Raw genomic sequence first — 24,330 nt, forward strand, 5'->3', positions numbered from 1 at the left:
GGTGGGTGTTGGGTCTGCTACTTTTCACATTATGACCTGGATGATGGAATTGATGGCTTTATGACCAAGTTTGTGGATGATACAAAGATAGGTGGAAGGGCAGGTAGTGTTGAGGAAGCAGGAAGTCTGCAGAAGGACTTGGACAGGTTGGGAGAATGGGCAGTAGCAGATGAAATACAGCGTAGGGAAGTGAATGGTCTTGCACTTTGGTCAAAGGAATAAAGGCATCAACTATTTTCTAACTCTGGTCTAACTCTGGATTTGCTCCGTTTTCCATATTTTCATTTACATCTTCTGCCCTGGCCTATCACACTGTGGCTGTTGGTTTCCCATTACTCTGTCATTCCCTTCTGATTTATCAAACCTGCCATTCTTGAAGCTCTTCTCCCTCCTACTTGGTTTAAGGCCCTATCTGCAGCCCTAGTTATTGCAATGGTCTCCTGGACAGCCTCCAGTCTCCAACCCTCGATAAACTCAAGATCATCCAAAATACTGTTGTGCATTTCCTCAGTCATATCTCATTCATTCACTATCCCTGCACATGTTAACCTACAATGGCATCGATTTTCAAAATCTCTCATTTGCAAATCACTCCACATTCAACCCTCCCTTTCTCTGTAACCACCGGTGAATTTCAAAGTACTATAATAGTCATTCCCCCTCCTAATCCTTCTACGGATTTCTTTAAATCTATGGCCCATGATTTTTGACCCCTCTACTAAGGAAACAGGTCCTTATTATTTGCTTTATCTAGGATCATCAATTTTATACATCTCAATTAAGTCTGCCCTCAGTGTCCTCTATCACAAAGAAAATTACCACAGCCCACACAATATTTCCTCATAGCTACAATTTTCTAGTCTGAGTAACATCCTTTTAAATCTCTTCTGGACCTTTCCCAGTGCAATTACGTTGTTCCTGTAACAGGGTGTACAGAACTCTACAAAGCAGAGTTGTCTGGCTAGTGCTGTGCAAAATTCTAGTATAAACACCCTGCCCTCACATTCTATGCCTCAGCGAATAAAGGAAAGCATCTTATACGACTTTTTAAGCAATTAATCAACCTATCCTGTTACCTATAAGGATTATGGACATACATGCCAACATCCCTCCATACTTTCATGCATCTCCATATCCTTTCAGTTAATATGTATTTCTTTGAGTCATTGCTGTTCCCCAAATGCATTACTTTGAGTTTCTCTGGTTTGAATTCTACTTGCCATGTTTCTCCCAACCGATCATACAATATCTTTCTGCAATCTACAACTTTCCTTCTCACACTCAGTCACATAGCCATTTTTTGTATCATCTGCTAATTTCTTTATCATGTCCCTTTTGATTCTTCATCACATGTACTCTCTCCTTCATGATGCTCCTTCAAATCAACCTCTTCATCCACATGTTTAATCACAATCCTAATATTCCCTAATATGTGACATAGTCAAGTGTTAAATGATAAATTTCCAGTAAAGCATCAGGGGACCTTTAGTAGGTTAAAGGTGCTATCTAAATTTAAGCTATTGTTGAAGAATTTTGAAGCATCAAGTATAATATAAAACTGATAAAATGATACTGGATGACTACTGGAATCCATCATAGGCCAAAATAAAACTGGCACACACAACAGCCTCAACGACACTTCCTCAATTTGTAAAGGGAAACAGCAAAATTATGAAAGTACTTTTGAATTAATATACGTGAGAAAGTAACTAAGGATTAAATTTTCACAATTTAGTAAAATCTCATGGTACAGTGATAAAAAGTCATTAGCTTGACTTCTATGAGCACTTGTGTGTAGTATTAAACCCATCACATAAACTCATGTTCCCTACTCATTAATATAGCATTAAAATTGGCAATATAAAATATATAAAGTAAGAAAAAGCAGACGTATTTGACAGACAAACAACTATTTCCTGCACAAGTATCAAATATTTCAAGAAATCTGACATTCATCTCAAATTACTATAAATTCAGATCATTATCCATGTGCTGACAACTGATTTACCTTGCCAGTTTTTTGAAGGAACCTATCTGGATGATTTCTTGAATCATTTGCAGCCACAACGCAAAATTTGTCCTGTCTTGAAGTTTGCCTTCTGGTGATGCTATCAGCGGACTGTAATCCACCAGAACCAATAGCTACAAAATCAGTTATAGCAAAAATACAGCATTACATAAGAGGTACATTACATTTCTCTCATTTGTTAAAAATCTGATCAAATAATGTATTTTAAGTTCTAAATTCAAGTTAGATAAGACATCCAAATGAAAATGAAGTCTTGTATTACTGAATATTGGAGAACTAAAGATAGCAGTCCTTGAAACTGTAACCATGGACAAATTGAGCAATTCAAACAGAAATCAATTGCGTGGATCCACACAGCCAGGAATTCAACAATTTATCCTATAAAAGTGACAAAATACTGGTTAAATTTGTACTCTGCTCCAAAGGATGCCCTGCAGAAAGTTAATGCCAAGAGAACAATTTATGGGTCTATACAGCAATCCATTCCAGTGTAAAATGCACACTTTTGAAGAATACCAACAAATTAACTGTTCCCAGTGCAGTTTACAGAAGTTTCGCCTGTCATATAACATAATTAACTTTTAGTTCTTCTCTAATTGCACGGTAGAGGCATAAATCCGATATAAAGGAAAAGTGGAATTTGATTTCTGAGACAGCCAAACAAAAAATATACCATTACTTATCACTACACATGCAATTGAATGTGTTGAATAGTTCAACAGAACTGAGGAATTAAAAGCTAATCACAAGGAAACATGGCAAATAGTTTCTGGTAATCTAAGGCAAGTTGCCTACAAACTCAGTATGGTTTGCACTGACTTATTCTTCATCAGTCCTTTCTTGTTTGAAGAACCAAATGGATTCCTGAGATGGTGAGACATAGCTTAGGTGAGAAATGTCCAGTGACACGTGGATCGTGACAGTTGGCTTTGTCATATGTGGCAATTCAGCTAATGAGGAGCAATAACCTCAGATACATGTGGAATTTGAAGGATGCTAGTCTAAGTGTGTACAGTGTGGAAAATAATCAGACTTAAAATCATAATTTAAAAAAATCACCCATTTTCAGAATTATTTCAAAACCAGCTAAGTGTGAAATTTTTCCTGATGCAATTTTGACAAAAAAAAATTTGAAGTGCTCTTTTACTTTAGTGAAACAGACACAAGGATGATTAGAGACAGAGCTTTTTCTTTAAATTGCTAATTCAGAAGTTTAAATATCTTTCTTCATGAAGAAATATTTAGGCAGCTGTAACATTTATTTCTTCATCTCAAAAAAATACTTATTTGCACATTCAGGGCAAAAAGCTTAGAAACTTCTTTCCAAATTTCTTCACTCAAAATAGGCAACCATCCACCATTTCCACATCACATCAAAGAATTTCCCACAGATCTGAAAGAACAGCAAAAACCACTGATTCGTTCTAAAATAAGTCTTTAAATGTTCTGCTGCAACTATACGAAACAACATGTCAGCTTGCACATTTATCACATTTCTAGCATTTTCTGTACCAAATTTCATAGAGCGGGTCTCTTAAATTTTATATTACTGAAAGATAATATATCCAAACTAATAGGCATACCAGCTGTGAATGATGCAGCTGATGGTGCACAAGTCAATACAAACCATAAATAATTAAAGGAAAAAAATTAATCAAAAGACTAAGAAAAAAAATGCCTTTCAGACAGTTCTAAGAATATGTATTAGCAGAATCAGTATCAAGACAAAATTTACAAGATAAGTTACCCGCATTATTTTTCATATGTTTTAGAAATGCTACTGACAACTTTCCTGATAGAGATCTGCTTTCGGGGAAAGGTACAAGGCTAAGAATACCACAAGGTCCTGGACCCAAAAGAATACGGCACAACTAAAAGTTTTCATTCTTACATAATTTGTTCCACCCATCACCCAACAGTGAGTACAAAGAGCAAGAAAGATCAACAGATATTGTGTGCTATAGAGAGAACAATCATGAATATGTGACTGAATGGTCATGGCAAAGAATAGAAAGCATAGAAGGTATGTAATAGAAAAAAAAGACTCCCCTCCTCCACCCCCAACCAGACCAACACAAGCAATGGGACATCAGCTCAGTTCTTTTATCTCTTTCATATTCCTACAACAGAAAAGTAGATCCTTTGACAATACACATGCAACATTAAGTTACATTAATACACCGAATCTTGTGGTTGCAGTAAAGAAAATCCTAAATCTACAAAGGGGACAAGTAATGATGTTCCACGCTCCTTGTGTGAAATGTTCAGGAAAAATGGTCATATATTGAACCATTAATGGTAAAAATCACAAAAATAATGCACAATGATAATAAGGGCACTATATGAATCTACAATCCTATCTCAAATGTATTGGTGCAAATTACCTCCATGACTTCTTTTTGTAAATAATGCAAGGGTAGGATTTGCAAAGGGACAAAATATGAGAAGAAAGCATGATTGATGTTCAGAAAGTACAAGATAAAATAGTCTAATAAATAAAGTTAATAACATATGACTACTGAAAAGACGCAAAAAAATTTGACGTTAAATTTCTATAGCATCAAGTCATTGCTAAAAAGATGAAAATACAAACTTGAAAACAATGTGTAATATAGAAATTACATTCCAATGTTTGCTACAATATTTAAAAAATATTGTTTATATTAGTGCAAATTTGATTTAGTGGGACAAAAAAAATATATTGCCTATGCATGATAAATCCCAATGAAAATAATTTATGAAAAGACATTTAACTTTTTTTTAATATCAGCATCCAAACAATTTTCAATTCTCAATCTTCAAAATGGAGACGATGATTAGATTAATATTTACAAAGCCATTCACTTTTCCTGCCTTGTGAATAAACTCTGCCATGACTGATCAGTCTTCTGCCATAACTAGATCGAAGCACCTGGCCAAAAGAAAATCACTTTTATTAAAGCAAACTGCTGGCACACTTAATTATGAAGGGTGGCTGATTTTATTTAATGGCCTTGTAAAAAAAAAAGGAAACAGGAAGTACTCAACATCATACACCTTGAATTAAAGTGTGCAGGTTTTCTCAAATTATTATAAATGAATGTCTAAAGTAAACTAAATTAGCTTTAAGGAAAAAATGAAGTCATCTCTTTGCAAGACTTTTTCTGCATATAATGAGCAAAGGATATGATAGTTTAGCAATTTACTGCTCCAAAATTGCATTAGTAATTCATTCCATTCTATAATGGAACATTTAGCTTTTAAAACTGCAGAACACAAAGAATTACAAAATCATGTCAGAGCCATGCTGTAATAAAAAAGGCCACATTTATCCATGAGTAGCTCAATTTTCCAGGTATGCTTTTCTTCCATGGACCAAAGCCGACTCAATATCGAGTTATCCTTCTGGCCGACATGCAACTCCAAACTTATATGATTCACTCCCATACCAAGTAAAACACACCAATACTGGACATGTGAAATAAAAACAAATTGTTGAAAATACCCACCAGGTCAGTCAGCATCTAAGGCAGAGAGAAACAGAGTTAATGCTTCAGGTATGATAGCACCTCCCAAGCTCTACCAGATAGAATAAGGAGGACCAGGCACATGGGACCTTCCAAGATACACGGAAATATATTGCCATTATTTCATTGTAGCTGGCTCAAAATTCTGGAACAGCACTTAGAGTAACTTCACCACACAAATTCCAATGGCTCAAACTGAAGTTCAAAATCCCATTCTTCAGGTCAATGAGAAATTAATAATAAATACTGGCCTTTCTGAGCACACAGGATATCACAATTTTTAAAAAAAATTCTCTCCATAGTCCTACCCTTCCCGATCTCTGAAAACTCATCCAGAAGCTTATTGCCCTCCAACAAAATTATTGTTCCTGCAATTCTGGCATACATTCCATCACTGGTAACATTCCCTTCAGCTACTGAGAACCAAGCTTTTGAAGTTCCCTCCCTAAGACACTACACCTCTTTATTCTCCTCTAAGAGGCTCCTTAAAATCTACCTTTTTAACAAGGCTATTGATTATCAGTTTTAAATCTTTAGTGAGGCTCATTTCCAAATTTTCACACATAAAACAAATCCATTATGCAACTGAAAATAGTTTGCAGGTGGATATTCCAGAGAAAATAAGGGACTGGGGCAAGTATAGACCTCTCAACAAAACAAATTACAGGTTAGATAATTGTAAGGCTGATTGATTGAAGGGGACACTGATAAAAAGGGAGAGCAAAGAGTTCATCGCTCAAAAGGCATCCAGAGCGGGTTGTTTGGCAAAAATGGAGGATTTTGTTTCAGTTGTTACTCTAGAAAATGCAGCAACAGCGAATCCAGTGTAAAATAAAGGAAAATTGTAAAAGCTCAAAATGTGAGAAAAGATAAAAATTTGTCAGTCAAACATACAGCATTTGGCAAGATAATGCAGATGAGAGATCAGTTAGTTATGTTAATTCCCTGAATGACAAGAGATATTGAGGCTCTAGTCATGAAAAAGAAGGTATGGGTCAGGTACAGGCAGTGGGGATCAAGTGAATCACTGGAGAAGTACAGGGGATGCAGGAGTATACGCAAGAAGGAAATCAGGACGGTAAAAAGAGAGCATGAGACAGCTTTGGCAGAGAAGATTAAGGAGAATCCAAAGAGATTTTATGTATATTGAGGGGGAAAAAAGTAACCAAGGAGAGAATTGGGCCCCTCAAAGACCAAGGTGGACATCTATGTGTGGAGCCACAGAGGTTGAGCGAGGTCCTCAATGAATATTTCTCCTTTGTTTTTACCATGGAGAAAGACATGGGCTAGGGAAGTCGAGAAATGAAATGGAGGTGTCATGAGGATAGTCCACGTTGCAGTAGAGGAGATGATGGACGCCTTAAAACTTATGAAGGCAGATAAATCTGCAGGGGCCTGATCAAGTATATCCAAGAACACTGTGGGAAGCTAGATAAGAACTTGCAGGAGTCCGAACTGAGATATATGCATCATATTAGAGACAGGCGAAGTGCCAGAAGATTGGAGGGTGGTTTACTGTTGCACCTTTAATTAAGAAGCGCTGCAAAGAAAAACCTGGGAACTACAGACCAGTAAGTCTAACATGTGTGGTAGGTAAGTTATTGGAGGGGATTCTGAAGGATAAATATACACACATATCGAAAGGCAGGGGTTGATTAGGGATAGTCAGCATGGCTTCGTATATGTGAGAGATCATGTCTCACAAATTTGATTGAGTTTTTTTGAAGTAACCAAGAAGGTTGATGAGGGAAGGATGGTAGACATAGTCTACATGGACTTCAGCAAGGTCTTTGATAAGGTTCCACATGATAGGCTGCTTTGGAAGGTTAGATTGGTAGGATGTTAGCTAATTCGATACTGAATTGGCTTGATGGTAGGAAGCAAAAGGCAATGATTGAAGGCTGTATTTTGGATTGAAGGCCCATGACTAGTGATGTGCCTTAGGGTATGGTGCTGGCTCATTGCTGTTTGTCATCTCTATCAACAACTTGGTTTGCAAGTATGCAGATGAGACTAAAATAGGTGGTATTGTAGACAGCGAAGCAGGTTATCAAGAACTACTGTGGGATCTTGATCAGCTAGGTAAGTGGGCCGAGGAATGGCAAATGGAGTTTAATTTAGATTAGTGCAAGGTGTTAAATTTTGGGAAGTCAAACAAGGATAGGACTTTTACAGTGAATGTTGGACCTGAGGAGTGTCAGAGGGACCTAGGAGTACATGTAGACAGTTCCCTGAAAGTGGCATCATAGTAGACAGAGTGAAGAAAGCTTTTGGCACACTGGCCTTCATCAGCCAGGGCATCATGTTGCACTTGTTCAAGACATTGGTGAGGTTGCACTTGGGATATTGTGTTCAGTTCTCGTCACCCTGCTATTGGAAAAATGCTGTTGAGCTGGAAAGAGTGCAGAAAAGGTTTATGAGGATGTTGCCAGGACACAAGGAGCTGGGTAATAAGGAGAGGTTGGGCAGGCTGGGACTTCATTCATTGCAGTGTCGGAGAGTGAGGGGTGATCTTATTGAGGTGTATTAAGTCATGAGGGATATAGATAGGGTAAATACACAATCTTTTTCCCAGGATTGGGGAATCAAGAACTAGAGGGCATAGGTCTAAGGTGAGAGAGGAAAGATTTAATAGGACCTGAAGGGCAACTTTTTCCACACAGAGGGTGGTAAGTAAATGGAACAAGTTGCCAGAGGAAATGGTTGAGACAGTACAATAACAACATTTAAAAGACATTTGGACAGGTGCATGGATAGGAAAGGTTTATAGGGATATGGGTCAAATGTGGGCAAACGGGACAAGTTTAGATGGGCATCTTGGTCAGCATGGACGAGTTTGGCCGAAGGGCCTGTTTCCATGCTGTATTACTCTACGATTTTAATTCATGTATCCTGAAGGGTTCTGCTGCCCTCTTCAATAAGGGAAGAGAGTGAACTGTTACTTTAATAAGGATTGTGGCAATCTCAACAAAAGGGATAGAATTTATTGTTCAAGGATGGTTTCGCAATCCATAAGCCATGATTTTTCAGTTTTTAATCAGATTCATCAAAAGGCTGTGGAAGACAAACTTCTTGTTCGTGAAAATGTACACAATCTGGAAGGTAAGGCAGACTACAACGGAAAGATGTCCAAGTGCTGAACGTGATAAGGAACGAGAAGTTAAAACCCAAAGAGCAGGATGGGCAAGATAATTGTTGAGAGTTTCAAGAGGATCAAAAATCGTCATGTATATTCAGTAATAGATACTGAGGAACATGAAGAGATGGGCTAGGCTCTCATTGTGAGGGTCTCAAACATAATTGGAAAAAAAAGGTTGAGAAAATTGTAGGTAATAGATGGAACCAAATAGGAAGGGGATGATGGGCAGATGGAACCAGGTTGGTGGGTGGGGGGCAGTGGAGGAATGGGACAGAGGCTAGTAGGTGATAGGTGGAGCCAGGTGGGGAAAGGAATGTGGGTAGATGGAGCCAGATGAAAGGAATGAACAAAGGGAGAACAAAACTGGTTCCACCCACCAGCCTCTGTCCCACCCCCACACGTACTGCTATATATACTGGCAACCCTCCTTGTTCCCTCTGAATCCCGATGCAGGGTCTCAACCCCAAACGTGATCCTACACCTTTCGCCTCCACAGGTGCTGCTTGACCCATGAAGTTCCTCCAGCATCCTGTCTTTGTTCAATGTGCTTGATATTTCTGAATCACTACGTGCAAATACTATTTTGTTTCTTATAAGCAACTTTACTCCTCAAGTCTTTCCTGTTCCCTCTACTACCTGCACCCTCATTAGTTTGAACATGTTTTTGCACACCAACATCTCTTTCAGTGTACCCCTTCATCCTTATCCCATCTGATTTTTAGGCTATTTGTCATCCTCCTTTTGATTTTTATTATTTTGTTAATCAGTAACAAAATAATGCAGCATGGTGATACAGCAGTTTGTGTTGCCGCCTCACACCTCTAGGGACCTGGATTTGATCTTAACCTCTGTCTATGCAGGCTTTTCACATTCTCTCCATGGGTTTCCTCTGGATGCTCCAGCTTCCTCCCACACCCCCAAAAGATATGCTGATAAGTTAAAGGGCTACTATAAATTACCCATTAATTTCGTTCATGCCAAAAAGAATCAAAGGAGAGTTGACGGCCCTGTGTGCAAGACAATAAGTTGCAGATGTACAAGGAAATAAAGAGAGGGGAATGCAACTAATGGGACTGCTCTCCTGGAAACTGGCATGGACCCAAAGGGCTGATTGACCTCTCTATGTGTTATTATAAAATGAGATTAAATAGGTGCAACTCTAAATGGATTATGGGTAAGCTTTTATCTTGCAATTTCCACTTTTATATTAGCTCATACTCTGATGAAAGGTTGAATGTTCCTGTCAATATATTTTTTCTTCTCTTGGATTTCTTTTGCTATTTTCCCCATCTACCTTACTTTTTATCACCTTCTCCTTTCAGATTTATTTTCCTTCTGCATGCATCTTTCAGCAACAAATTAACTGTCACCTTCTTGCCTTCAAGGACTTTTCACCACATTTTGAAATGAATTGTGTATCATACAGCAGTTAACCACATCTTTAAGGATACAAAAACACCCTTCCATGTAACAGAGGAAGCTTCTTTAAAAGTCAACTTTATCTTTTGTTTCTTCTCTTTCCCAACACCATACCCATCACCACTCTGCTGTTCATTTTCAACATTTTCTATTCTAGTTCAAGTTTACTGTTGTCATAGGCATACATACACAGGGTATAAATGCCATGAAAATTAGTATTTTGTAGCGGTGGCAGCGCATTACCTTAATCTTAAATTATTAAACATTTTGATTAAATGTGCAAATTTTTAATGTTTTTGTGTTTAATTAAACAGCTAGGTCCAGTTTGCAAGGTAATTATGTTAATACACTTGTTTGAGAATCTTGTTATAACGATGATGAATACTTGTAGTTAGAAAAACTTAAGCAGATATTATACTTGTCAAAAGTATTAACTCTCACATTAATGTCCATTAAGGTTTCAACATTACTATCTCTAACAGTCTTTATTTTAGGAATTTTCATATGGTTCCAATACTTCAAGAAAAGTTCCAAAAAAAACTATCACAAACAGACCAAGTGTATAGAAAGCATTACATTATATCAATCATGGAAATTCATAACTAAAGTACCATATTGTGCATTAAGATGCATTTATACATCAGAATAGTTGGGCAGAATTATATCCTGCGCAGAAAATATAACTTGTACCACTGCCAGGAGTTAAAGTAAATCGACATTTTATTTGTTATACTTTGCTAACATTTATTCGGTATACCAAGATAACAAATTACATGACAACTTTTAATTATTTATCTGCAGAACTAAAACAAGTTATAAATCAAAAGAGGGATCACTTAATTTCCAGAAATATGACATTATTAATGACACAAGATACAATACAAATCTTACCTTTTCCAGAAGCACCAAGGTTTGTCTTGCTAACATCACCACCAAGTGCATCTTTCCACAAAGCACCAGTTTCATCCACGTTCTCATCCTGGGCATCATATTGCTCTTCAATAATTACATCAGGACTCTCCACAACCACATTAATTTTATCCTGAGCTGGAAGAGCCTCAGAGTGAATGTTAATAATTTCACCAGGCACATCTGATTGAGCAAGTGCATTAGCTTCTAACCCATTCCCCTCTGGCACAATAATCTGCAGAAACACAAAATAAAACCAAAAGAATACTGAATTTAATCAATGGAGATCAAATACCTTTGCCTAAATTACAATTAACTAGACAAAAGTACTGAATAATAGAGAATCAAGACCAAATCAAAAACCTAGTGTAAAACAAATAGATATTCAAGTCACAAAGTCATACAGCATGGAAACAGACCCTTCAGCACAACTCATTCATGCCAATCAAAGTGCCTATCTGAACTCGTCCCATTTGCCTGTGTTTGGCCTGTACTCCTCTAAACCTTTTCAATCCATGAACCTGTCCAGATGTCTTTTAAACATTGTAATTGTACCAACCTCTACCACTTTCTCGGGCAGCTCATTCCATATACCCACCTGCGTCTGTGTAAAAATCTTTTCCACTTACCTTAAGCATCTGTCCTCTAGTTTTAGACTCCCTGCCCTGAGAAAAAGACTGACCAGCCACCCTCTCTAAGCCCCTCATAATTTTAAATACCACTCACAAAAAGGTCACCCCTCATCCTCCTCTGCTCCAAGGAAAACACACCCGTCCTATCCAGCCCTCCAGTCCTGGCAACATCCTTGTGAATCATTTTGGCACCCTTTCCAGCTGATTAATATCTTTCCTATAACTAGGCAACCAGAACTGCACACAATACTCCAAGTGTGGTCTCACCAACATCTCACAGCCATAACATAATATCCCAACTCTTGTACTCAGTGCCCTGGGTGATGAAGGCAAGCAAGCCATATGCCTTCTTCACCATCCTGGCAACATGTTTTGCCACTTTCAGGGAACTATGTATTTGTATCACTAGGTCTCTCTGTTCTACAACATTCTCCAGGGCCCTGCCATTTACTGCGTATGTTCTGCCCTGGTTTAACATCCCAAAATGCATCACTTCACACTTGTCCGAGGTAAATTCCATCTGCCATTCTTTGGCCCACTTTACCAGTTGATTTAGATCCTGCTGTAACCTTAGTTAACATTCTTCACTGTCCACTATACCACCAATTTTGACGTCATCTGCAAATTTACTACCAATACCAACTACACTTGCATTTAAATCATTAATATAGATGATAAACAAAAGGAGACCCAGCATGGATCCCTGCGGCACACCACTGGTCACAGGCCTCAATCTTTTCTTTCTTTTTCAATCTTTTTATTAGTTTTCAAATTAATACAGATTGATATATAGCATTAATGTTTATACATGTAATACAAAGAGATCAGGATAACAATCATGGCATAGATAATCATAAAGAACAATAAAATACAAAAAAATCTGTAGATCCAATGATCTCTTAGTAAATGGATATAATATAAAGGAAAGAAAAAGATTTATTATATAAATTAAAAAAAAAAGAAAAAAATCCCCAAATCAATAAAAAAAATATAAACAATATAAACTAAACTAAACAAAAAAATTTCAAAAAAAACAAACAACAAACAAAAAAGAAAAAAACTGGGCTAAAATTTCTCAGTAGAAACAGAGCAATATTATGTCATCAACTCCATTCCTCTAAGTTGGAAAGTTATTGAAAGGGGATCTACATCATGTGAAAATATTGAATAAATGGACTCCAAATATCTTCAAATTTAAGCAAAGGATCGACAGTACCACTCCTAATTTTTTCCAAGTTTAAACATGATATAGTTTGAGAAAACCATTGAAAAGTAGTGGGGGGGTATTGGATCCTTCCAGTTAAGCAAAATGGATCATTTGGCCATTAATGTAACAAAAGTAATCATACGGTTAGCAGAAGCAGATAAATGGCCAGACTCTATCCTCGGTAATCCAAAAATTGCAGTGACAGGGTGAGGTTGTAAATCAATCTTCAATACATTTGAAATAATGTTAAGAATGTCTTTCCAATATTTTTCCAAAAGAGGACAGGACCAAAACATGTGTCAAAGAAGCCACATTCGATTTACATCTATCACATATAGGATTTATATGGTTATAAAAACGAGCTAGCTTATCTTTGTACATCTGGGTCCTGTGAACTACCTTAAACTGTATCAATGAGTGTCTGGCACACATTGAAGGTGTATTAACTAAATGAAGAGTTTTCTTCCAAGTCTCTGTAGGTAAAGATGTCTGGAGTTCACTTTCCCATTCATTCTTAATTTTGTCCACTGATTCTGGATGTATTTTCATAATTAAATCATAGATTATTGCTATCAAGCCCTTCTGATAAGGATTAAGACCTACAATTTTTTCCGTAGTTTCAATTCTGTAAGGTGTCGGAAAAGAGGGTATAGTAGCTTTTAAAAAATTTCTATTCTGCAAATATTGAAAAAAGTGTGATCTAGGCAAATTGTACTTGTTAGACAATTGTTCAAAAGATGAAAAACAGTTATCAATGAATAGATCGCGAAAACATACTATTCCCTTCTTTAACAGTTAAAAATCAAGATTAAACTTGTGCCAGTATTGTAAAAGACTTATTAAAGGGTGGTAAATAATAGACTGAAAAGTGCCCGAACCAAAGCCAAATTATGACTTAGTCCATCGAGTGCCACCAACAGACTATCACAGGCCTCAATCTAAAAAAAACAACACTCTACTACCACCCTCTGACTCCTTCCACCAAACCAATTTTGTACCCAATTGGCAAGTTCACCCTAGATTCCATGTGATCTAACCTTCTGGATCTCATCAAAGGCCTTGCTAAAGTCCATGTAAACAATGTCTACTGCTCTGCCCTATCAATCTTCGTGGTCACCTCAACATCCTAAGATACACTTTGTCAGGGCCCAGGGATTTATCCATCTTTAGGCACTTTAAAACTGCCAGCACCTCCTCATTTGTAATGCATGTTTCAGGGTATCACTATTCTCTCCCCTGAATTCTGAAGCTTCCATAACCTTCTCTAGGACAAATACAGACAAGAAATTTTCATCTAAGATCTTGCCCATCTCCCATGGTTCCAGACATATACAACAACACTGATTGTTAAGGGGCCTGTTTGTTCACGAGTCACCCTTTGCTCTTAATATACTTATAGAAACTTTTGCAATTTTCCTTTACCTTATCTGCCAAAGCTATCGCACGTCCTCTTTTTGTCCTCCTGATTTCCTTCTTAAGTGTACTCCGACATCTTTTATACTCCTCAAGGGATTCACTTGATCCCAGCTACCTATACTGATAAATGCCTCCTCCTTTATCCTGACCAGTGTCTCAATAGCATTCATCAACCAGGGCTCCCTAATCCTGCCAGCCTTGCCCTTCACTCTTACAGGAACATGTTGACCCTGAACCCTCCCCATCTCACTTCTAAAAGCCTCCCACTTGCTCGATGTCACTTCACCTGGGAACAGTCCCTCCCAGACAACCTTTGCAAGTTCCTGTCTAATGCCTTCAAAATTAGACTTGCTCCAATTTAGAACTTTAACATGAACCATTCCTATTTTTTCCATGACAACTTTAAAACTAATATAATTATGGACAATGGATCTAAAGTGCTCCCTCACATGAACCAGTTGCCCAGCCTCATTTCCTGAGAGGTCAAGCGTAACCCCTTCTCTAGTAGGGCCATCTACATACTGCTTCAGAAAACTTTCCTGGACACACCTAACAAATTCTGCAAAGTCTATCCCAGTTAATATTTGGGAAGGCGAAATCACCTACTATTACAACCCAATTATTCCAACACTTATCTGTAATCTCCCTACACATGAGCTCCTCTAATTCCCACTGACTTTTGGGAGACCCAACAGTGATCACCCCCTTCTTATTTCTAAGTTTTACCCATATAGCCTCACTGGACATTCCCCCAGGAATATCCTCTCTATGAAAAAACATATTGTGACATTTTGAACATAGGGCCAAAACATGCTGATAGATGCCAACATTTCCTTGACAAAATATCAGCGACCACCAGTTCTGGAATCCCATGCAAACAGACATCTCAAACATCACAATTATGCTCAGATACTGAACACTGCATGGAGTCCAGTGAGGGAGCCTGAACTAACTAAATCCTCCAGTAATTGTGATGGAGAAACTGCATCATGCTAAACCTGATATACATTTGGCCATGCATTTGGTTGGCAAAGGCTGATTTGAGGAAAAATAGTTAAGTTTAAGGTAGTTATTAATTTATTATTTTTAAATCTGTTCACTGTAATGTTTCTAATTTAAAAGTATTTAAAGTATTTTAGTCATTTAGTTTCATTTTTGATAGCTTTTAAACTCTTTTAATTGTTTCATTGAATTTTAGCTTTTGAATGGTTTTGAATGTTAGGTGCATTAAAACACATTCAGAAAACTTAACAGCCAGCAAAAGGATCCACAAAAGGCAAGTTCAAAGCTTTTGTGCATGTCAGACTCAAGTACAGACAGGAAGCCACTCTCAGCAAATAAAGGTTCTCATTCTAAAATTGCCAGCAGCAAATTAATCAGAGAAATGGATGTACAAGAAGGAATATCAGAGGAAAAAGAAGGCATTGGAGAGTTTTGGAGCTGTCTGAAGTTACAAAACTAGTGAGGAGTAAAGTGTCAGAACATTAAGTGATTATACACAATACTAGATTATCTAAGTTGAGGGCTTTAAGAGAATCAGGAGTCAGTGTAGAACAGAACAGGAAGAGATTAGTATTTCAGTGAGCAAGAGAACGTGGTCCATTTGTGTCCAAATGACAACAGTTAAATGCAAAACTGCAAGCATTTCAGGACTCCCACATTACGTGTACATCAAACATGAAAGGTGCTAGCCCTCTTTTATGCCAGTATCCCTACTGCTCTGTAAGCTGGACTCCTCGTGGAATCCAGCAGTACAGTGTAAAGTTGCAGCAGTTTCTCAGTACCTTTGTTGAAAAATCTGCCTGAAAAATCTAAACTAGACTAGATTTGGCTAAAGAACAGGATCTCCATTCATTTGAATGGGAGGACCAGGTGCAAGGAAAAATGTATGGATTAGGTCATTTTCATGTTTTCAATTAATTGCTTAGTTACGTGTTTTAATTGCTTAAGTAATGTTAAGTGCTTCACAGTTTCATTTGTAAGATGTTTTTAAAAAAATCAAACGGTTACATTTAAAGTTGAATGTTTCTTAATGACAGGTTTGACCCTAGCTAAGGCAGGGATGTAATTTACCTAGCAAGACAAAAGTATTTTCAACTGCTTCATTGGCAATGCATGGCTTGATCCAAGACATCCCACTTAATGCTTCATTTACATTACCCTGCCCTTCGTTGTTTAGTATCCCATTATTAACAGTCCAAACACCTTCAATCAACAAATGCAAACTACCCAATGCAAATTAGTTAAATGTATCCTTAGCATGAAGATCAGCAGTGAGCATGGGTGGCTTGATCCAAGACATCCCACATAATACTTCAATTACATTGACCAGCTCTTCTTTGTTTAATGTCTCACTAGTAAGGATCCAAAACACCTTTGATCAGCAAATTAGCAATAGGTTTATTATTCTCACATGTACCGAGATACAGTGAAAAAGCTCTGGTTTGCACACCATCCAGACAGATCATCCCAAACATAAGTACACCAAGGTCGTACAAAAGGAAAAACTATGACAGAATGCAGAACGTAGTGTTACAATAAGAGAGAAAGTGCAGTGCAGATTGACAAAATAAGATACAAGGGCCATGACGAAGTGAATTGAGAGATCAAGAGTTCATCTTTATCGTACAAAGTCTATTCAAAGACCTATAATTGCAGCATTAAAGCTGTCAAGACTGTGGTACATATGTTCAAGCTTTTATATCTTCTGCCTGATTGGGGGGTGGGGGGTGAGAGAGAAGAGAGAATGACCAGCTTGGGAGGGCTTTTTGATTATGTTGGTTGCTTTCCTGAGGCAGTGGCAAGTGTAAACAGAGTCAATGGAGGGGAGGCTGGTTTTTGAGATAGACTAGGCTGCGTTCACAACTCTCTGCAATTTCTTGCTGAGCAGTTGCAGTACCAACCTGTGATGCATCCAGATAAAATGCTTTCAATGGTGCATCCGCAAAAATTGGTGAGGGTCAACAACAACATGCCGAATTTTCTTAGCCTTCTGAGAAAGTAGAGGCGTTGGTGTGCTTTCTTGGCCAGAGCTTCTTTGTAATTGGACCAGGACAAGTTGATAATACTTACACCTAGGAACTTGAAGCTCTCAACCATCTCCACCTCAGCACTGTTGATACAGACAAGGGGGTGTACACCTCGTCTCCTGAAGTCAATGACCAGCTCTTTTGTTTTGCTGACTTTGCGGGAAGGTTGTCTTGATACCATGCTACTCGGCTCTCTATCTCCTTCCTGTACTCCGTCTTGTTGTTGTTTGAGATCCAGCCCACTATGATGGTGTCACCTGCAAACTTGCAGATGGAGTTAGAGCAGAATCTGCCCACAGTCACAAGTGTATAGGGAGTAAAGGAGCTGAGGATGCACCATTGCGGGCACCAGTGTTGAGGATAATCATGGTGGAGGTGTTGATGCTTATCCTTACTGATTGTGGTGTGTTGATCAGGAAATCAAAGATCCAGAGCAGAGGGAGGTGCTGAGTCCTAAGTCTAAGAGTTTGGAGATGAGTTTGTTTGCATTTATGGTATTGAAGGCAGAGCTTTCGTCAATAAATAGGAGTCTGATGTAGGTGTCTTTGTTATCCAGATACTCCAGAGATGAGTGTAGGGCCAGGAAGATGGCATCTGCAGTGGACCTGTTGTGGCGGTAGGTGAACTGCAATGGGTCAAGACCAGCTTCTCAAAGCATTTCAGCATTTCATGAGGACGGATGTCAAAGCCACCAGGAGGTAGTCATTAAGGCACGTTACCTTATTTTTCTTTGTCACCGGGATGACGGTGGTCTTCTTAAAGCAGATGGGAACCTCAGATCGGAGTAGGGAGAGGTTAAAGACACCTGCAAATACATTTTCTTTTTTTATTCCATGCTCTGATAATCTAAGAGGGCGGCACTGGAGCATGACAACTCCTTGCAAGCTGCTCGCAACAGATCTATTCATTGCATTTATTATCATTGTTCTACTCTTTTAAATCTCAATTCTATGACTTTAAGAATTTACTAACAATGTTTTCTTACGGTCTGCTTACAGGTCTGGCGATCTGCCGACCACCTGGAGTGACTGATCTACAAACCCGACTCCTGGACTAGAAATGGACCTAACCAGCAAGGTCTAGGATGGCCCTGACTGCTTGGAGTGTTCGACTGCAAGTACCAACCAGTCCCGACAACCAACACCAGATCTACAGTCTACAAGTGCCCCATTGATCGAACTGCCCAGTGCAAATTAGGTAAATGCATTCTTAGTACATAGATCAGCAGCGAGCATAGATGGCTTGTTGCTGCCTAGAAAATCTAGGCCAATGTTTGCAGAGCCCAGTAAGTGAGAGGCTCTCCCATCAGTGCTTCTGAATAACCATGTCAGGGTGGGTCAAGCTTTACAGCAGATGGGCCAAAGCAAGAACAGAGGCAGATAAAAGTGAAGATAATAAAAGATCAACTTGCAATTATCTAATACTTTTCAGGCACCTTTAAGATGTCTCAAATGCTTTTCATACAATGTGTGGAACAAGCTCCCACAAACAGCAAGGCAATAACAATTTTGTAATGTTGAGCACTGCGTTAATAATGGCTAAGTTACCAGGGATGACTTATCTGCTTTTCATCAAAATAGTACTACAGCACTTTTTTCATCTTTCTGAACAAAAGAAACTTAGGTTAAAGTCTCATCCAACAAATGGTACATCCAACAGCGCCACATTCCCTCAGTACTGCACTGCAATGTCAACCTAGATTTTGTTCTCAAGTCTCAAGTAGTGGAAGAAAATGGGATGACAACACACAGGGTAAAAACAATAACAAAATACAGAGTAAAGTGTCACAGCTACAGGGAAGTACATTGCAGGTAGACAATAAGGTGCAAGGTCATAACAAGGTAGATGGTGATGTCAAGAGTCCATCTCATCGCACTCGGATCTGAACAGCCAGTTGTCTACCTTGTTTTGATTGTTCCACTGTTTGTTCAACCTTATTTTTCTCCTGGTAAGTGAAAACATTGAAGCTGTAATCTTCTTCCTGTGTTACAATTTGTTTCATTTTGCAAATCAGACTGTTAAGAACCACCTTTCTGTTTGATCCCGAATTCATCTTCTCATCCCATTTTCTTCCACCTCCACTAATTGGCTGCACTCTCGCTTCTGAGCCAGAAATCTGCAAGTTTTACTACAGAGACTTGAGAACAAAATCTAGGTTGAGATTGCAGTGCAGTACTGAGGGAATGTAGATCCCAAGCATGGTAGATGCAGGTGAAACTGAACTCAATTTTCTTTTCAAATGTATTAACATGTTAGAATATTAAAGCACCCTTGAATCTGTATAACGAAGCAACACTCTCAATTGTAAATGATTCACTACTTGAGCAACATACAGGAGGACATGGACTAAACCAAAAAGTGGTACAGGGCAGGAACCATCTGCAGAGAAAGAAACAGCATTTCAGGTTAACTGCAGATTCTACCTGATTTGTTTCATTTTCTGTTTCATTTCAGATTTCTAGTAACTGCAGTATTTTGCTTTCGTCTAATGAATAGTTGTAATTGCCAAGTATTAAAGCACCCTTGAAGTTTAAACAAAAGCTTATGTACCTGATTGAGTTCCTGCACAGCAAAGCAAATGTAAAGCTCTTGGTTATGCATTTTAATTGGCTTTAGTTTGTTGTTGATTAGATTCATAATGTGGGATTGATATGACCACAGGTGCCTATTCGTTTGTGCACAATATAATAAACACCCCCAAATGGGAGCAATCGTCAGTTTTGTCAATGGAGACTGCTTTGGCCGAAGGCACCTTGAACCAATGTAACAAAGCACAAGTATTTCAGCTAATTTTATGCAAAAACATGCAAAACTAAACTGTGTATTAAAAGCTGATCCACATCCAGACTCCTTCAGTGCAAAATCACAAGGCTTGGAAGTAGATTTGGACGTCGTGAGCAGAACTTTTTCCTCAGTAGGTTAACTGGAAGGAATTATGCATGGTCTAGTTCCATTGTTAGCCTGCAACATTCAGCCATTCAATAACGCTCTCAACTAAAATGTTAACTTTGGGCTTAAATGTAATATTAAAAACAAAAAGGTCATTCTTAGGCTAAGCTCATTACTGATGCTAGCAGATACATTCCATTTTTCATTGCCTTTGAGATGATGGTGGCAGAAAATCTTGTTTTGTTGGGAGTCTGTGTAAGGCGTTCCCAAAATGCAGTTATGTAGGGAATTTGATGGTATTAGTCCAATGCTGTGCAAATTGGGATGATAGCATTAATGGCATTTCCATGTATCTACAATCTTTTATCGTTTCAGGTGATGAAGGGTGATAGTTTGGGAATTGCTGTAGAAGTATCATAGATAAGTTGCTGTGGTGCAGTGTTCGCCATCTGCAGGATGCAATAACAATGGAGGAAATATATGTCAAAGATATCCTGAGAGAATCTGAACATCTTGGGTGTCACATCTGCACTCATTAAGATATGTGGAAAGAACTCCATTACATTCTTCAGAGTATCTTGTGAATGTTGAAGTGAGATGACCAGCCGTTTTGACACTGAATACCTAACCTCTGATCTGCTTGACATAATGTATGTAAAAGTTCCAATTTCTGGTCGATAGTGACCTTCAGGAAGATAATTGTGCAAAATTCAGAGATAGTCATACTATTAACCATCAAACCCAAATGGCTGAACCCTTTCTTGCTGGGGACTGGTCATTGCCTTGGGCTTGTGCAATGTGAATGTTATTTGATGCAGTTCAGACCTTGCTGTGTGCAGACACAGACTGCTTAATTCTCCCTGAAACTGAAAATGGAGCAGAAATGCAATTATCAGTGAACATTTCCATTTTTGAATTCATGATGGGGGAAGATTATTGATAGAATAGTGAGCAGAGGATACCACCCTGAAGAAATGCTGTAGCAATCAACTCAATTAGTTATCAGTATTTTCAAACAACAGCAACTTGAAATTATGTAGCATCTTTAACTGAGTAAAACGTCCAATCTGGATTCTGACAAAATTTGACAACAAAGGCAAAGATGATCTTCTGTAGGATGACTCAAAGCTTTGCCAAAGAATAAGAGATTGGAGAGTAAGAGAGTTTATTGAGTAAATTCTATGGTTAAGGGTTGAGAAAGTTGAAGGAGCAAATTTATGACCCTGAATGCAAATCAATAACTTAAAAGGGTAAAGTTGAAATAACTTTGACTATGCACTTATTTAAGAATCATGGTCTATAGGATTAGGAGCCCAACTGAAGAATATATAAAACTGAAAAATTGATTTCCCAAAGTTACTATAAAGTAAATTGCACAAAATCAACAGCTTATGTTGGATCACAGTTCTAGCTGACTCAGCAAGTACCAATTATTCCTCAACAAAAATTACCAAAAACCATATCTGTGGAACAAATTTTGTGGCAAATAAATGAATATGGAAAACTCCAATATTTAAAGATATTTTGTGATCGTATTGTTTCAGTTGAAGGCAGTTTTAAAGAGGCAGTTTTACAGGGGAAGCTGAGGATTACATGGCTAAATTTCCTAATTATGTCTATTCCACTGTAAAAGTTCAAACTAAAATTGGTTAGTTTCTCCATGACGATACTTGATCACCTGACAGATGTAGTCAATTGTACTGCTGAGGAAATGTGTAACTGTTGCTGATAAAATGTAATCGAATAAAACTAATTCCACTGAGCAAAATAAATAGAAAATCAAAATGGAGATAAAAACATGTTTAATAAAGCAGATCTAAATGAATCTCAAAGTGCTTCAACTTGGAGCTGTTAAATTGCTGCTTAGTATACATGAGCTAAAAAAATAGTTTAATTTCAACCATTTGTTTCAAGAAAGTGTTGTCCTAACAGACATTTCTCCTTTAAGGGAAATTCAATACAAATGACTTCTGAACACAAGCCATTATTCCTATTAGTATGAAGTTCCAATACCTTAATGAAGCCCAGAATACATGCATTTTAAGCACATTTTACAAGCTCAGCAAAGAAACAAAGCAAAACACTGTTGAAAAAGTTTATATGTAAGCCAAGAAAAGCAATTCAACTTTCCACAGTTCACTTTAGCTTCTGGCAATGGTTCTTTCCCGTAAAAGCTAGATTTTAAACCTGTCATATTAAATAACAATTTATGGAAGTTCTCAAGGGTACTCATACTAGTGGGAACTTCCTTTTGGTGGTCTGCTCTAAATTACAGTAGCATTTGTTTATTTATTTATTGATACCAATCGATTATCATATTTAATAGAGTTGGCCTCATACAAACTTTAATACACTTATTTTGAACAATTCCACGAGCTATCGTCCTATTGCAGGGTCCTGACCCGAAACATCGACAATTCCTTCCCACCACCCCCACCGCCCTAGATGCTGCTCAGCCCATTGAGTTCCTCCAGCAGTTTATTTTTTTGCTCCAGACTCCAGCATCTGCAGTCTCTTGTGTCTCCATTTCACTAGCTGTATCTTGATGGACATGAATAATTTGCCAAGTGTGGCTGGACAATGACTTGCACTTACAAAGGGGTCAAAATATTATACTGTACAATATGACAATTTTGGATGCAAAATTTCAATTTTTGGATTCATTGCAGATTAGTTGATTTCTGTTAAAAAAATTTTATCAAACACTGAGCCTCATTACACTGATTTTTTAAAAATTATATTACAGTTATGATGAAAATTGCAGCCATGAAAGGTTAGGTATGTTGTACAGGGACTAATATGGCTGCCTGCTTAGCTTTGAAAGTGGCTGTTAAAGTATCCCATCGCTATTGCAGTCTATCCTCCTGCAGAATCTCAGGAGTGTTGAGTTACCAATTCAAAAACATGGCTTGAGCTGCTCTGGTGAAGGATTACAAGTTCATTCTCAGGATCACAGCCACTCAGCCAGCCAGCCCAAAATGGTACAGCCCACTGAGAGAAACTCCAATGTGTTGCCAAGCCTTCAAGGCCCATTGTTTGTCAAGGTGATCCATCAAGGCCATTTGAAGGGTCCACGATGCAAGCTCACTTGTCCCCCAAATTCCTCCAGAATTTTGCTTTGGTATTTTGTTAAAACACCAGTGAGCATGAAGGCAAATGGAAGATGGTTATATGAAAGGTAATAGATGACTGCTGGGAGGGTCACTTGGTGATCCTCATTTCTCTCGCTTACGCACTTGGGGGTGGGAATTTTCTAGTTATTGCTATCCAGTAAGGAATGATGAAGTTACAAGATATGCAACAAAATGTGACAAATCTGGACACCCACTCATCAGGATCCTGCATAGCCAGACAACTAGAACAATGGTCCAAGCTGGACTGTGTATGGACAATCTTGCCTGAAAAGAATCAACTGTTACATAGAACAAAGAACACGACAGCACAGTACAGGCCCTTTGGCCCACAATGTTGTGCCAACATTTTATCCTGCTCTAAGATCTATCTAACCCTTCCCTCCCACATAGCCCCCTATTTTTCTATCATTCATGCGTCTATCTAAGAGTCTCTTAAATGTTTGTTCATTGATTTTTCTTGTAGCAACACAGCAATCGCTTATATGTTCTCCAACCACATGCAGGTTCCTGGCTAAAGTTATGAAGCGTCTCTGGGACAGGAAGAGATAATAGTTTTCTCTCAGGACCCAATAAGCCAGCTAGATGCCCTGTCTGGAATAAAGGTGGAAGGGAAAGTTGGCAAAGGATAGAGATCACAGAACTGCAGGACGCACTGCTTGTGATTGCAAAGCAATTGTTCATTGAAGAAATTCTTATTCACTGGTGAAAATTTTATGTAATTATGTATTTTCCCCCATGACATCCATTAAGTAAATTCCTCCAGTAACATTTCTACAGAATATTTCTGACTTATGCAGAAACACAAATTAAAGAATCTCCTTCAGGATTTTTCAAAACTTCAGTGATACAGTTGGATATAAACACATTTCACACGCAGTGAACTTCTTCTCTGTTATTGCAATCAATTACTTTAAGATTGTTTAATACTCCAATAAAGTGAGATAGAGAAAAAAAATGAACATTCTGAGTGAAATATAATTTCACTATTGAGAACTTGAATAAAATGCACTTAAATATCAAA

General features: G+C 38.1%; 1 protein-coding gene across 1 annotated transcript in view; it reads right to left on the reverse strand.

Moving 5' to 3' along the window:
* dis3l2 (DIS3 like 3'-5' exoribonuclease 2) overlaps positions 1-24,330 on the reverse strand; it is a 190,429-nt gene that overhangs the window by 129,205 nt on the left and 36,894 nt on the right. Inside the window, 2 exon segments of the mRNA XM_052018835.1 lie at positions 2,009-2,142; positions 10,985-11,237. Coding sequence (XP_051874795.1) covers positions 2,009-2,142; positions 10,985-11,237 — 387 coding nt within the window.

Source organism: Pristis pectinata, chromosome 6 (genome assembly GCF_009764475.1).
Source record: "Pristis pectinata isolate sPriPec2 chromosome 6, sPriPec2.1.pri, whole genome shotgun sequence".
Lineage (NCBI taxonomy): Eukaryota > Metazoa > Chordata > Chondrichthyes > Rhinopristiformes > Pristidae > Pristis > Pristis pectinata.